The 17,452-nt window shown below is 36.7% G+C and overlaps 1 protein-coding gene across 1 annotated transcript in view; it reads right to left on the bottom strand.

Moving 5' to 3' along the window:
• Positions 1-17,452, bottom strand: part of LOC150085070 (ryanodine receptor-like) — a 180,105-nt gene that overhangs the window by 69,389 nt on the left and 93,264 nt on the right. The window contains exon 2 of the mRNA XM_090376769.1: positions 1,153-1,257. Coding sequence (XP_090232895.1) covers positions 1,153-1,257 — 105 coding nt within the window. The remainder of the gene's footprint in view (positions 1-1,152; positions 1,258-17,452) is intronic.

A 17,452-nucleotide genomic window follows, 5' to 3' on the forward strand; every position in this document is an offset into this window, starting at 1 on the left:
CAAAAGTTTGTCCACTTCTTCCTTGAATTTATTTCAACTATCGATTTCCACATCGACAGATGGAAATTTGATTCAGCAATCAACCACTCGCTGGCTAAAGGCAAATTTCCGCACATCTGTTCTGCAACTGTCTTTCCTTAAGTGCGTAATCTGAAAAGAGGAAGAATTCCATCAGCATTGAGTTTCCTCAAACCATTCAAAGCCTTATACTTCGCAATCAGATCATCTGGCAAGTGCCTAGTCTCCAGACGCTGCAATTTGCAGAACTTAAGCCTCTCTTGTTAAGAGTACCGCTTTGTTCGCCTCACCAATCTCGCTGCACTTCTCTATACTCGTTCCAGCAGCTCTACACCCTTCCTCAAATGAGGCTTCCAGATATGTATGCAGCACTCAAGGTGTGGTCCGACCATTGTCTTATACAAAGGGATAATTATCTCCTTATCCCTGCTAGCAAAGTTCCTATATATCATTTATTCCACAGGAGCTGCTCTAGTATCCTGTCTGCACTGCTTGAAAACTTCATATCTGACTGCAATTACCCCAAAGTATTTTTCATCCTCCATTACCCTGAGTGTAGTACCACACAGTTTGTACGTTACTCTGGGACTACAGCTACCCATAGGATTACTTTACATTTGTCAATATTAAACTTCATTTGCCACCTTTCAGTCCATCTGCTCAACTTTTCAGATCCTGTTGCATCAGCATATCGTCGTTACTGTCATTAACAACCCAGCCAACTTTTGTATCATCTGCAAACTTAGACATTAAGCCTAGTATACCTTCATCAATATCATTCATAAACATAGAAAACAACAATGGTCCCAAAACCGAAACCTGTGGGACTCCACTAATAACATTATCAACAAAATAGAGCCCATTTCAATGACATGTTTTCTTTGTACATAATTTGTAATTATATGAAAAAATAAATAAATAATGTATGTAATTAAAATCGCAGAAAATATATTTTCAAGTTTTAAATCGTTTTTAATTTAATCTGTATAACCATATAAAACGCCAAAAACTTTTAAACACGCCCTTTTTTCTTGCATGAAAACTATTTTTTGATGGAGATGATAAATGAACCAATATTAAATTACCACCTAGTAAATTGATAGCAAAAGTGATATAAATAAAACATCATCTTACCTTGTCGGCTATGTTTTCAAGATAACAATGTCTGTTGCCAAAACCTTCAGCCGCAAGACACACCCTTTCCCCAGTGGCTGTACACTGCAAACAAACCATGTCGTCCTGGAAGAAAATATATTACCATGTAGCCTTACAATATAAGATTAAAAGTTAAATTTTCAGGGGGGGCGGGATATGGTTGTTAGAATTAAACTGAATTTCGACGGATGATAAAATGATTGTAATTTATCGTACATCAGTAAATGTTAATGTTATTATAAACTATATAACAGCCATGTCATGTAGAACAGTGCTTGGACCTCAGTCACCCATTTGTATCATGTCCATAAATTTCGTGCGTCTCTAGTCGATCCCCCACACAAGATGAAAAAGGTCCGAGTTCGAAAATTTCAATGACGCGAGGAATTTTTATGGGCTTTTTTTTTTTTTTTTTTTTTTTTTTTCCATTCGGTGGTTGAGTTGGTATGTCTCAGGAGGATAGCAGATTTCCCCCTCCCCAAGAAATTCATCAATGTGGTTTTGCCCAGCAAAACACGCAAACTGACCAGAGAACCCACACAGTTTACAGACATAATACACGCGGGTAGATGAGATAATTATCGGGTAGACAATTTTTTGATTCAAAAATTTTTTGTATGAACTTTTTTAGCTGCAAATAATTAGTTTTAAACTCTTGTGATCTATTTAAAACGAGGTATAACACTGAACAACTCGCTAAAAGAAACATGACACTCACTTTGATCTCAATTGCACACTGTATCCCTTTTAGTAGATTCTGGATCAATTTTTGATAACAAGGTGATATTTTGTTCTAATCCTTCTTTAACACATCGGCCAATCCAGTTACATAATGCTACAGTGTTAGCCTTGCAGTATGTAACTGAATTGTAACTGAAAATATCTAAACACTCCTGTGATTTCGGAAAAATGAACTATAGCCACCATTTGTGTATCAGGGATAAATCGAGGCATTCAGCTTTGAGATCTCTAATGTGGAGTGCCATAGGACCCCATATTAGCGATTGGTCTGTTCGTGCCATTGCACCAAAACTGCAGCACGCCACATCAACTTTAGGCCTGGTGTAAACATCAAATGTAAACGGCATGGAAAATAAATAAATTTCTGTTTATTCTTAATACTGCCGAGGCCAGAAGAGTTTATGTATTCATTGTGACTAAATTAATTATTAAAGACAGCTAGGTTTTTGGCGCCACAGTTCAAAATTTGCCATGAATTTTTCGTAGCAGTGTATGGGCTCAAACCCATATCCTTCTTACCTCCGAACCTATCCCATCCATACTACTACAGCTTGTATATGTTCGGAGAGACTGCAGAAATTGATGTGAAAAGATAGTGTACCCTCAAAAGAGTGGTACGTAGATCACGTCAGTTCTCATCAAATACTGTCAACAAGAAGTTCATGCTACAGGAACTAATATCTAGCACACACACACACACACACACGGAACTACATAGCTTCACATTCTATGGAATATTTTCAGCACACAGAACAAACATCACAGTACGTGATGAACAACGTCGACTTGCCCTGATGACCACCCCATTGTGACTGGTTCCTAGAATGTTGTAATGTTGTGTTATGGACTGAAGAATCACGTTACACGATTTTCCAATCAGATGGCCATGTGTGAAACTAGCAGCTGTACAAAGAACGTTATTTACTAGAGTGTGTCGATCCAACTATGAAAATTTTTGGATGTGCTGTTACATTTGGGGTTGTTTCTCATAGTTTCGAGTTGGGCATTGATCGCCATTCCTGGAACAATGAATTCCATGGGTACATTGACGTGAACAATTCCGATCTTCTTACACTGTGATAGCAGTATGAAAAGGGCCCCTTGCACGTTTCATCATAACGATGCACCATGTCATACTGTACAGCTTTCAATGACTTGGTTTGAATACATGGAAGTGCAAAAGTTTCATTCGCCTACCCGGAGTATCGACATTAATCCCATTCCGCACCTTTGTTGTTGTTTGAAATGAACTATTGGTTTAATGAATTATTTTGGATCACAAGAGGGCTATGGCCCCTTTAGCCACTACCTGAAAACGCCATTTTGTTTTCTTAGTAAAGTGTACATTCTATTTCCAAAGGAGAATATCCTTTAGATAAGCACTGAAAATGAAATATAATGTCCCGTGAACCGACTGGGAAAAAAAATGAGATTATGCATATGCTAAAGACAAAACTGATAATTATGCCATTTATACAAATCGATCGAGTGGACAAAAAGATGTGAATACCTAACTGTGTATGACAATTTTGGTTGATAAAAACTTGGGTTGTTTATGTGACTCAGTAAATTATATTTCTGGAATGATTACATGATCACTTCCTAAATTTACTTGAGAGATGTGTCACAGGTAGAAATTATATTCTTGAACTGGCATTTATTCATCAGTTACTAACCAGTTCAAGTGTAAAAATAAATGGAAGACAATCGTAATAGTTTTACAGCGGCAAAGGGGGATATAAGTTTCATTTTCTCGAGCAGGGAGAGGATTAAGCATGCTAGAAAGATAATAATAAAAAAATTAAAAAAAAAGAGAGAATAAACCAAAACTTTCAAGCGTTAGGGACAGAAGTTCAAAACTGGAAGCAGAAATCCATATTAATCGTTCGAAGTACACTTTAGACACCCTCCTGAATAATAGTTATTCTTTCTAAGGTAGATGCATTAAGAAACAGAGATTTAGCTAGATTATAGAATGTCTTTTAGCACACAGAACAAACAGAGATTGAAATTAAGAAAACGAAATTCATATACAAGGGATAAGAAAATTAGTTTTCATCCAAAGAATAATTAGCTGTCAAAACTGTCACTCTTTGGTGGCAAGGTTTTCTCGAAAGGTTCCGAGAAGCCCAGGTTTCTATGCCCTTATGTAACATATAAACCATAACTTAAAGTAAGTTATGGCTTATATGTTACCTCGAGAGTTACCAGAGACTGCACACAGGGTCCATTCTTGGGCCCCTGTGTTGGAACATCGTTTTTGATAAATGGCTTAGTAAAACTTTCTCTAATGTTCGATTGGTAGTGTATGCTGACGACCTAATATCTTGGTCAGCGGAAATTCTAGAAAACAACTGGAGGACACTGCAAACTCGGTATTAGTGGAATTATCCAACTGGACCTTAACTCATAAACTTCACATTTCGTCTGCCAAAAAACGTTCCAGATGCTTCTGAAAGGAAAGTTGGCTCATAATCGTTCCCCTACAATCAAATAAGGTAGGTGCAGCTACCTTCTTTCTAAGGTAGTCAAATAAGGTAGGTGCAGCTACCTTCTTTCTAAGGTAGATGCATTAAGAAACAGAGATTTAGCTAGATTATAGAATGTCTTTTAGCACACAGAACAAACAGAGATTGCAGCATAAGCCATAGGCTTTCTTGCACCATGCGGCCGTTACTAATACTAAATATAATGGAAAGGTAATACACTAGTTCTACGGTTAAATATTTGGGCATACAACTGGATGACCATCGAAGTTTCCTACCGCATATGAAGTATATCAAAGATAAATGTAAGGTTCTGATTGTAAAACAAAGGCAGATTCCGAAACGAGATTGGGAAATTATAGGACATACGTTGCGTTTCTACTATAACTGCATCTCTTGGCAATTATTTCCTATGGTGCTGGAGCTTGGGGATTTTGCGCTAACAAAGTTGTGATTATTAATCAACTGCAGCAAGCTCAAAGATCTGTTCTTCTTTTGATGTCACGGACTTGTAAAACTATGCCCACTTCTGCCTTACAGGTCCTACTTGGCAACTCCCAATTCAGTACAAGATACAATACAGATACCTTCTTTTTCATTTGAGAAGTAATGTCCCTCTGTCCTTTGGCGGCATTCAGTTAAATTTAGAGGAAAGTTTAACTAGTGAAAAGAAGAGAATGCGTACTCATTTTGTCTCCTTGTGGCAAGAGGACTGGTCTTCTTCGGTCGGCTCTATAACGAGAGAATTTTTTCCTGAACTGAAAGAGTTTCTCAAAAAGGATCTACTCTGGATGTCACTGAGTCTGTATGGAACGTTTCTTCTAACATAACATGGTAGTTTAAATAAGTTGTTTAAATTGGGTCTCTCTGACACTCCTCTTTGTCTTTGTGGAGCTGTTGAATCTGCTGACCACGTTCTCTTTGATTATCCATCTTATTGTGATCTTAGGACTGAACTGGAGTCATCAGTTCCAAACTTTTCCGCGGCTGTGAAAAGGGCCTTGGTGCTAACGGAAAATGTTTTTATCATCTTAAACTCTTTTGCTGGCAGAGCTTTCAAAAGAAGAGAGTTTCTGCATCAATAAGTGTCTCCTTAACTGAATGAGAACTTCACCGTTATACTGAACAAAAACTTGACATATGTTGTTCCTAACATGCATCTTCATGATATACTTGACTGTTGGTCGTGTTTCTCTGCTTAGAATCTAGTAGATAGTGTCTTTTGTCCGGTTTACTCTGTGCATTTTGATCCGCTATGCACCTTTGCTCTCAGTGGAACAGATTGCTATTATGGATGATGTGATTGTGAACTTTCACCTTGTTGGAAGCCACAGGAATATGGTGCATTTGTAATTGTTATTGGTCCCTGAGAGCTGGACTTAGAATGTATAGTTGTATAGTGTATATATTGTTTGGTTGGTCTTCTAGCTTATGCCCTGACTGGATTAAGTGTCAAATATGTGTAATCATTAATGTCTGCTTTATTATGAACTTTCATTCTGAAAGGCATAAGTGAGTCTTATTTGTGAACTTTCACTTCTGGAAGTTACAAGTCAACTGTGAAGATTAAATTTTAAATTCCTGGGTATTAGTTGGAAGTTGATGTAGTATCTCTGCTATCATTTAATCACAAGGTCTATCATTCTTTGGCTTAGTAACTTATTCTGCTGGTGATGTCACTGTTATGATTACTGTGGCTTTATGCCTTTTGTGTAAGGTTTGAGTGTGGTATATGCATATCTAAACTAATTAATTGTGCTGTATTTGCTTTCATAATGTATTTGACCGTTATGTTTAATTAACTTTGAGGTTCTGATGTCTAATCACACTGATTGCTCTACCTTCTCTTCGACCTGAAGATGTATTTAAATATATTTTAGCCATTCTACTGGCCGTCACAAGTTGTTTGCTTAAGATGATCTTTCTTTTATTTTATGAGTGCTAACCTGTTAGAAATTATATATAGAACTACAGATATTGTTGATGATTGTTCTGTAGATAATTTTGTATAGTTACGTAGCTACTCTGCTCTCTCTCCACATGATGCTAAACAGCGGCTAATGAGGGAAACCCTGGGGTCCACCAATCAACAAATGAATGGATGAAAGAAATCTCAAAACTGTCATATTAGGGCCACCCGAAGAGCCAACTTTTCCACCCATATGTAATATTCCCATAAATTACATGTGTTCTCTGGTCGAATTTCTTTTTTCGGGATGAAAAACACGAGTTTTCGGGGGGAAAAACCATGCTAACCTCGTCAAACTCAACCACGTTGTGAAAAATACTCATAAAAATTCCTCACGTGATTGACGGGATTCGAACTCAGCGTTTTTTCGACCCGGTGTCTGAAAGACGGCGATTTTACCAACTGTGCTACCGACGACAGCTACCACCCGGTGTGGGGAGGACGGTGATTATAATAACTGCCCTACCGTGCACACATAATTTGCATAATTCTGCCCGTGATTAATATCAAATACCTCTCCCCAGTCCGCTTGCCACTACTGAAAATATTTTATCTTAAATGCACTGAAGGATGAAATAGAGAGAGAGAGAGGACTTTGATTATTGCTTAATAAAACGTTTCACGTATGCTATACAATAAAGAGTAGTTTTTAAATGATTAACAATCTTAATGAAAAGCACTAGCTAATTTTAAGGAATATGATTTTCTTTAAAATCAGCAAGGAGCACCAAATAAGTTTGATGGTTTGCCTTTCCCCTCCCTTTAAGGTTGTTTTTGTTCAATTTTATTTCCTCTGGGAAAACAATTTGCAGTGTTCGAAGCTATCATCAAAAGCAATAAACACTGTCCAAGCAAGTATAAGCAAAGACTACCAACCGTTCACTTTGGAGGATAACAGGGAGGAGAGAGAATATATATTAGGCATGTCTAGACTAGAGTAGTATTTGTTGTTTCTTCACTCGTCTATACATCACCCGACATCGCAGGCTCAAACAGGAACTTCAACTGTTTTAGCTTTGATACCGAAAAAAACAAAGCCTTTTCCATTTGATATGTTTTTCCGAACTTAAAACATCGTTTTGGATCAGTGCCAATAATGGTAGAAATAAATTGGCAAAGGATTTATTGTGGTCAATGTACAAACCGATTTCTTGTACATGTTCGGTAAACTTTGTACAGGCTGTTTAAAATAAAATGCAACACTACTTTTTCTTTCTTTTTTTTTGCAAGAAATTCACTTTAGACAAAATAACAAAAAAAACAACTAACAATTTCATACAATACACTCTCAAGTATTATGTATGATATGAAATCTGAAAACTTTAAACCTCATCTATTCCAAAGGGTACTCTATCATCATATTCACATTCCTGTATGTCAATGATATACAGGAATTTTGCTAGCAGGTAAAAGGAGGCGATTATCCCTTTGTAAAAGGCAGTGGTCAGGCCACGCCTTGAGTACTGCGTACAGGTCTGGAGGCCTCATTTTAGGAAGGATGTAGAATTACTTGAGCGTGTACAGAGAAGGGCAACAAGATTGGTGAGGGGAACGAAGGGATCCTCTTACCTAGAAAGGCTTAAGTTATTCAAATTGAGGAAAGACAGTTATAGAATATATGCGCGGAAATTTGCCTTTAGCCAGCGGGTGGTAAATTGCTGGAGCAAACTTCCATCTGTTGTTCTGGAAATTGATAGCTTAAATAAATTCAAGGAGGAACTGTACAAACGTTTAGAGGGAATGGATGTGTGAATTTTTTTTTGGCTGATGCTACATAAGCTCATACGCTTGCTTTCTTGCATGACATGCCTTTATTATTACTGTTACTATAACTATAGTACTTGCTGTTTTCATTTTTTTTTCAATTATTATGTGTAATAATTTCATTTTTTTTATTTAATAACAAATGTTTAGAAAACTTTTTTATTTGTTGAATTATAACTTGTTGTCAAGAAATTTAATTTTCTTAAGTTTAATTATTGTAAACAAATTTTTTTATGAATAAACTGTATTGCATATTATTATTTCTGCTCTTATATTATTTCTCCCTAATTGGGAGTTCCACCTCGTGACGGGTATTGCTACCAAGTACAGAGGGTGTTTATAATGTCTGGTGTTACTGTTAGTCGAGGAACTCTCTGACTATCCTACAGGTGTTCAGGATTGCGACTTTCTGCAGTTCGTTGTAGGTGTTCTCTGGGAGACCTATTGCTGCTAGGCTGCTATGTAGGGTCTTTGGTACCATACCGTTGGTCGATACGATGATTGGGATGGTCGTTAATTCTTGAATATGCCACATCTCCTTGACCTCATGTCTCAGGTTCGTGTACGTCCTGATTTTTTTCCCCATGAGTTTTCTGCAGGTTGCCAGTGTTGGGTAGCACTATGTCAATCGGATAAGTAGCTTTTTCCTTCTTGTCCACAAGGGTTATGTCGGGTCTGTTGTGCGGGATTGTCCTGTCCGTTATTATGGCGCGGTCCCAGTACCGCTTGTGGGTTGGGGTCTCTAGTACTGCTTGTGGTTCGTACTTGTAGTACGGTACACTTTATTATTATTATTATTTATCTTTTGCCGATTATTATTTCGTTTATTGAATGGTGATAGCCCTTGATAACTTACCATTCAATGTATCCTTATATGATAATTAGCAATAATAATGTTAGTAATATTTGATATTTAATTATTTATATTTTATTTATTTAGTTTTTATTATTATTCTCCATATTCTATATACCCTAATGCCATAGTCTGATATAACGTTTATTCGATGAGATTAATCATCAGTGCGGTTAAGTTTAAATTTACATATTATCATTCTTCATTTATATGTCTTTCCTCTATTTCTATATTGGTTGAACGTAAAAACAAAAAAAATAAATAAATAAAATAATAAATAAATAAAAACATTTGTTTTTCAGTAGACCTGTAATTCACATTGATGAAATATTTTTCTACCTCTAAACAATCTTGTAAATCATAAACTAAATCCATTCAACTTCTCACACTCAGCGCTATAAAAAAAAAAAAAAAAAAAAAATCCAAAATGAATAATTTCTCTGTTTCTACGAATTACGTAGCCATGGCGCCATCTACCGAATAAAACTGTAGACTGATTTTCGCTGTTATATTTTTAATTATGGAGCGTGTAATAATTACCAATTAGCGTATCTTGCGGTTTTATTTTCATTCCATTAAATTAATAAGTTTATTCTGTATGTAAGGTAACGAATACTAAATGATGCTTAATAATACTTAAAAAGTGATGTTCCGGAAAGGTATATCACGTGACAGATAACGTTATTATGCTCGAAATCGGTGGAACTGCGTTGGTAAGCCAGTGGGGAATATAGATAATCGATACTTTGTTCTTCGATCTCTGTACTTAACGTATTGATTTTTAGTGACCTGACCTTCGCTTCTAAAAACTCGCTTGAGGCTTCTAAAGAAAACGATGGAATTCACAGGCGTTTCTTCACAGTTACAGATTCAACACCAATTACAGCATGCCATCAACACTTGCATGTGCAACAGTATTTATTCATTTTTTTTTGAAAAATTTTTCGTTAAATAGTCACCAACAGTATTTCTCTAGTGTTAAAAAAAAATCTTCTTATTTCTTCGTCAGGACTTCTAACGTTTGCGTTAGTTTAATTAAGGAAGTCTAACCCTTACAACATATTACATAATTAAATTGGCGAAAGTGCTTCTCGCGAACGAACATCGTTGACAAATAAAAGGTTGGTGGAGTGTATTAAGTGCCAAGGCAACTAAGGTTATGAGGGGTTAGTACGTTATTTTGTAATTGCGTGCATTCTTCGGTCGGTTTGCTGTTTTGCTGGAAGAAAAACTCGAGTTTCCGGCAGAAATGCAAACCTCGCCTGGAACAGACTAACTCCCCAAGTGCACATTATAAAAAAAAAAAAAAAAAAAGCAACAGGAAAGAAAAATTAGAAGACCAAGGCAAGAGCCTCCATAACTAGCTACCAGTACTTGGAGTACCATCTCTCAAACTACAAAAGCAAAAGTATTTTGAGGTTCTGGCGTCTTGAGTGAAAACCCTAAACAAGAACTATATGATGATAGCACGGCACCATTCTCGATGTTGGGACACCCGTATTCTTCTGGCCCTGTGACGTCGGGCCCTCAATGGACCACACACACACACCATAGGTCTTCTCGTCTTGAGGAAACCCTTGGGAAAGCAGGTTGGTCTGGCTTGTTCGATTATTATCCTATGATTCCTGTCAGAAAGGTCATCATTTTCAATGACCTTTCAAATGACGTTGACCGTCATCCTTTTCAATCGATGAAAAATTTGGTAATGTCCGTGGAAGAATTTGGTAATGCCTGTAGATAAAGTTCTTCTGGCACCTTGTCAAATGTCCTTGCAATATCTTTGAAGGAAAGTCTTTGTCTCTTACATATCGCCAATAGAGAGAGAGAGAGAGAGAGAGAGATGGGTTTGTTATCGCTAATTTACCTGGTAGTAAATTATTTCAGGAAACTTTAGAGACGGTTGTGTCGAAAATTTTGGAAAAACTGAAGTGAAATTCTATAAGTTTGTCTGCAATCACGTGTTGGAAGTTTTGAGCCTGTTTGAATATTTGTTGAACATTTACCTGCTTGGATTCTTTCGAGAAGAGCCATGTGATCTTCAGTGGTGTTTGAGAAATGGTTTCTAAGTCGGCTTTCTTAGATGTCTTTCTGTAATGAATATACATTTTTTTATTCAGAATTTTCATAAAAAGATCGCTCTTTTATGGTATCAGTCAGTTTTATACTTTCTGAAGAAATGACATCTATTGTTCAAGCAGGAGCATGAACAATAGCTAATTCAGCTTCCGTTATTTTTGCTTACTGAAACTTTGATTGAAATTTTGATTACTGAGAGCTTAAAGTGAAACTGTTTTACTTCTTTGAGAATATGCCTTCTATTCACTTACTGAATTAAATTTGTTAGTATGAATGGATGGTAAATTATTACCATCCATTCATACTAGTAATGTAATTGTTTGTAAACAAAGTGAAGCAATTTAACTTTTATATTATTTTATCGGTTAATCGCCTATTGTTCGTGTTCTTGCATTGTAATAAGAAGAGAGATAAGCAGCCGTTTATTCTACAAATATAGGTGCATTCAATGGGTAGCGTGCAGAAGCAGGTGTAGAATTTTTGATAATAACTGTCTGTAAAAAAGAAGAGATACTATGGAACGGGATTTTAAAAGGATAGAATGATGACCCCTTCTTGCTCGATTAGATTACGCAATCGATTGTAACAGGCGACTAACCACGATGTATCCAATGCGATCCACAAACAAGGAGACAGCATGGAATGGAGATCAACATGCTCTCCGAGACGCAAAAAAATTTTCGATGTCATTTACTTTCATCGACAGAAGAAGAACTTAAAAAAATATCCATAAGGAATCTGTTCCACCAAGTAAGATGTTGAATATGGCGTACTATGCATAAGTTTTGGATTGTTTGGTTAAAAGAATTCGTCAGGTAAAGCCTGTTCGGGAAAAAACGCGCAATATGGCCTAAATCAATTGCGCAATATGGCAATATGGTCTGGAGGCCTCGTTTTAAGAAAGATATAGAGCTGCTAGAACGAGTACAGAGAAGGGCACGAGATTGGTGAGGGGAACAAAGTGTTGGTGTTACCAATAAAGGCTTAAGTTCTGCAAATTACAGCTTCTGGAGAGTAGGCACCTGCTAGGTGAGCCAAGTTTGAGCAGGCTCACTGCTGATGGGATTCTTCTTCTAGCTCAGATTACGAACCTGAGGGGCATAAACTTAAATTGAGGAAAGATAGTTGTAGAATAGATGTGCGGAAATTTGCCTTTAGCCAGTGAGTAACTGATTGGTAGAACAAACTTCCATCTGTTGCAGTGGAGGTCAGCAACTTAAATAAGCTCAAGGCAGAACTAGACAAAGATTTGGAGTGAATATATGGGTGAAATGGGAAGGGTGTGTTTTTTTTTTTTTCTTGCATCATATGCCTTACTAATACTAAATCACTGATGTGCCTATATTTAACCTAACTACTCTTTTTAAAGATATTTTTCTATTTTACCATTAAAACGTTCATTTAATTATATTTTTTCAAAATTTTAAATCAAAATATTTTTCACCGGCTGGTATGGTTCAAAGTATGCTTTACTTTCAAAAGTATTCGAGACATTTCCGATATTATCAAAATAGCTAGCGTTATAAAAAATAGGATCAGCCATCAGAAATGTCATGGAGTCGCTACAGATATCAGTCTTAATAAGAAGCTTAACAGCTTCGAAGAGTTGATTGTCAGATATTAGTAATTTGTTGCTGCGTGCCACTGCAATCCGTTTAAGCCTCTCCAAGTCAACTGTCGCCGGGAAAAGATAGAGAAAGGAGGTTAACACAAGTCAAGAACAGGCAAGATTAGGAAGAGAGATCGCAATCTCTTAAAAGGAAATATTCGCTTCATTCCGATGGCTGAAACAATTGGGTCAAAGACCCAAGCAGGAGCAGTGGCTTCACTGTCCATAAGGAGTGCGTTTCAATTTGAGCTGCAGCTCACACGCAAAAAAAAGGCGAGATATTTTCCGGGCACTGGGGGTGGAGAGGGATTATAATTACACTTATATCTAATTTAAAGTAAAATCTCATTAAATACTTTACACATTTAAAAGCAGTTTATACAGACTCTTGTTACTGTCAAGAGTCAGTATAAAGCAAGAAAGCCATAAAAATAATGAAAATCAGAAATAAGGAAAACTAAACATAAACATTTCACAGATCATCACAACTCCTTCCTTTACATAAAACAAATTAATTTATTGTACTGAGTTATTTATGAAAGAAGCCATTTATATTATTAGGGGATTCATCTTCGTAGTAATCTTTATCAAAAATTTGGAGACCAAATTTTTGTCATACACTTCAGATTATTTTAACCATGCTGCTTTGTGTTTGTTAATAAATAGCGAAACTAAAAATCCCCTCCCACGCGAGATTCACGAATGGGTCCACCGTGTTCTTTAACAACCGTGCCAAACCACCTCCTGACCCTTCGAAGATACCATTGTATCGGTCCTCGTGTTATAGTAGTTTGGCAACTGTTGTAAATGTTAATGTGGAAATAATGTGTATGCCCGCGGTCCAGAGCTTAGAAAAGCATACTTGTAAAGGTTGATTTTGTAAAAACCTTGTCCCTACCTCTACTAATTAAGATCTTATTTATTTTCTTTCAAGTGAAAAAGTAGTCTCCTGAGGTCTAGAACCATCATTCTGTAACTGTTAATGATTCAGAGACTACAACTTGAACCGATACTGGCAACACAATTAATTTTTTAATTGTGTTGCCAGTAGAAGAGATAAACTTTCTATCTCTTCCGATAAGTTCTTTAGTTCTTTAGTCAGAACGATATTTTTCCCAACTCTTTGGAAAACTGTCCCTCTATAACTGATATCCAAACATGGTAGATCCGCCTCTACCAAAACTTATCAGCCAATAGCACTTCTTTCCAACTTGGGTAAGGCATTACTGCATTCAAAACTACTAAGCTCTTATCTCTTATGATCGATTCGGATTTAGAAGTAGACGTGGCACTAAAGAATCATTGGCAGAATTTCTTTCATATCAATAATCATAAATGCATTCTGTCAAGTTTTGTAGATCTTTCCATGGAATTTCGCTCTTTATGGTAGTACAGTCTATTTTTTTTTTTTTTTTTTTGGACTCCATATTTCTACTGTAGTTGTCTTTCACTCTTAAACATCCTCCTACGTGTCTAAGGGTCTGTACTTGGACCATTCATTTGGAGCTTGTCCTGGACGAGTGACTCTTTCTTAATTCTCCAAATGTTACCAAATTAGTCTACGCAGGTGACCTTACTCTTCTGGTTTAGCATCTGCTAAATCTCTTATGACCAATCTCTACAACTGGTCCATATGCATTAAACTTTCTATCTCTTCCGATAAGACGAAAGTGATTAAGGGATGGTGAGCCAAAAGACAGTTTGTACTGAGTTAGCATGGAGAATGGCAGTTAAAAGGGTGTTTATTTTTGCACTAAACAACTAAGGTCGTGAGGCGTCTGTATATACTGTCTGTGAATTGCATATATGGTATTTTCTCTTTGCCTTGTTTGCTTCATAAAAAAAGCCCGAACTACCAGGTGGCAGTGGGAACCACGCACCCACCCATAAAAATTATTTCTTTGTGATAGGATTCGAACCACCTCATTTTCTACAGGGCATGGATTCTAATCATAATTCTACCTGAAAAGCTGTTAGTATGGAGATAAGATAAAAAGAAATACTTTTAAAATAATTTTTATTTGAGGTCTTTTGAAATCCATGTTTTTCCGGTAGCTAGGATTGGTTGGTTGCAGGTTGAAAAGACTGAGGAAGAAATTTATTAACACGAACTAGAAAGAAAAATAAAAATTTAAGATTAAAAGTCTTTTTTAAGGCTAATTCTGCATTTGTCCTTTCGAAGTTGCCAAAATTTCTCTTGCTTCCTAAAATAACCTTTTATTTCACTGATTTTGTTCATTTCTGATCTCTGTGTGATGCACCGAATTGTCATACATTGAACTATCGTGCATACACCAAATTGTTGCATATACCAAACTGTCACATATATCAAATTGTCATGCACCAAACTGTCATACAACGAATTGTCTTGGAACGAACTGACGTGGAACCATCACTGAGCAGAAATGTGTGTATGCTGGTACCGGCTTTCCGGTGCAGAATCTTCCTAATAGCTGGTGTACCTTTGGTATGCGAATTTCTGTATGTGTTTGTAGAAGTCCGCCTCTTCGTGGCAGGAAAGGGCAACAAGATAGACACAATGATGGTTGGCACTACCTGCTTGCTAAAAAGCTAATGGACAACATATCAACATAACACTACACTTCACTAACCACATGACTGACTGGCTTCAGGTTTCTGTTTCAGCATAGGCTAACATGGCGGAGTTGAATTCACGTTCAAGTGATACCTTAGACACACATACAAAAAGATTCGCACACCTATTTTTATAAAGTTGGGTTAATAATTAATTCTGATCGCACTTCTACTTTAACCAAGTGCAAGATAAGAATCGAGATTGTGTTGCTGCGCCATTACTATGACAAGCGATTACATCACCATTTCGAAAATTGCATGCTGAAAGAAGTTTGCATATTTTAAACAAATATGAAATTTGTTTTCATATGTGTGCCAGCAGCAGGACTAGAATATGACATTCAAAACTGTGCATATGGTGAGCTTAGGAAGTTTCCACAGTTAAAATGCAAACATTGGTTTTTTTGCTGCTCAAGATTCAACCAACCGAAGTAACTACAAAATGCCAACACTAAGGTTGTTGGGTTTTAGGCTCATCAGCAACTTAGGCCAGATTGCGCCGTATATAATGTCTGTAAATTTCGCATGTTCTGTGGTGATTTTCTCTTTGCTGGACGAAAGAACAAGTTTCCGGAAGAAGATAGCCACACCACCCTCAACTGCAACCGAATAACTTAGCCACGTTGTGAAAAAGGCGCGTAAAAATTGAACTGAAGTCTTTTCGCACAGTGTGGGGAGGATGGCGATCCTACCAACTGTACTATCCACGATGCTGATCAAAATAAGAAAATATAAGAAATAGCGTATTCCAGATCCCCTCGGAAGGTCAATCCTGAATGTTCTTGGTGGTTAAAAATGAACTGAAATCTTTTAATGATCGTTTGTCAAATCATTATGTTACCGGAAGAGACAGAAGAATTGGGGAGAGAAAAAAACCTCTTGAGAAAATTTAATCGAATTAACATGACGTAAAAGTAAAACTGATTGTCATTGAAATAAAGTTGATTTGCATACTGAATAGCAGTTGGGTTATCACCATCAGCTGTAATTCATATTTTCGTTTACACTGCCTCTTTGAAAGTGGAATGTTCCTTGGATTACAGGTACATACAGACAAGCGAGCGTGATGACCTTGGCAATATTCCAACTGGAAACAGGAATGTGTAAGCGGGCAAAGAGACATGAATAAGATGGATTTATCTGCTTTGGTCTAGAGTCTAGACAACGAATATTCTTCAGACAAAATACGAAGTGCACCATAGATTGGAAACGATTTCCCTAGTTTTAGCGATGAATAATTTATTATTAGAATTCTACTGGCAGTACTGTCTTCCCTCACTTTAAAAATGCCCAGTATTAAGAAGAAACACTTGGAATATTTCCTCTAATGCGAGCATCATTAACTCTTGGATATGGATAGTATGAATTGTACGGGTAAATATTTTTATATGGTTCTAAAAACATGCTGTAGCATATATGGATACTTCTCTTTCAAAAAATATTGCTTTTTAAGAATTTATAAAAGATAAGTTTTTAATTGTTTTATAAAATGTAAAAAAGTAATAATTTGTTAATACAAGAGCTGTCAGTCAATAAAGAATGATCATAATTTTTTTTACCACATATCTTTATTGATCATCCATATTTTGATGGTCCTTTTCAACGTAGTCCCCATTTGGTGAAATGCACTTACTGTAACATTTCTGCCATTCTTCAAAAACATGGTGGAAGCTATTTTTGACATGCCTCCGATGTTTTTTCACAACTTCTTCTGACAACTGGAAATGTTTGCAGCTCCTTTTAAACTTGGGGGAAAAAAATAAAAAATCGCAGGGCACATGGTTAGGTACCCCGCGATGTTAGGTACCCTAGGCCGGATGAGGAACACATTTGACATTAATGCTGTCTAACTACTCGATGACAGGATGAGCAAGGTCTCTCATTGTCGTGATGCAGGATCCAGCCACCTGCGTGCAGTTGTGGTGTTTGCGACGAATGTGAGTCCGCAGTGTGTAGTGCAGTTCTGTAACAGTCGTGTGATGTAGCACAACATGCTGCTAGACCATTCCTTGAATATCAAAAAAAAAAAAGTTCTGTAACAGTCGTGTGATGTAGCACAACATGCTGCTAGACCATTCCTTGAATATCAAAAAAAAAAAAGACGACCATAACCTTTCCTGCAGAAGCCACAACTTTTGCTTTTTTCGGTGTTGACAATGACTTAGACTTCCAAATAGAGATTTATT

Source organism: Mastigoproctus giganteus, chromosome 6 (genome assembly GCF_048544385.1).
Source record: "Mastigoproctus giganteus isolate SK-2022 chromosome 6, ASM4854438v1, whole genome shotgun sequence".
NCBI lineage: Eukaryota > Metazoa > Arthropoda > Arachnida > Uropygi > Thelyphonidae > Mastigoproctus > Mastigoproctus giganteus.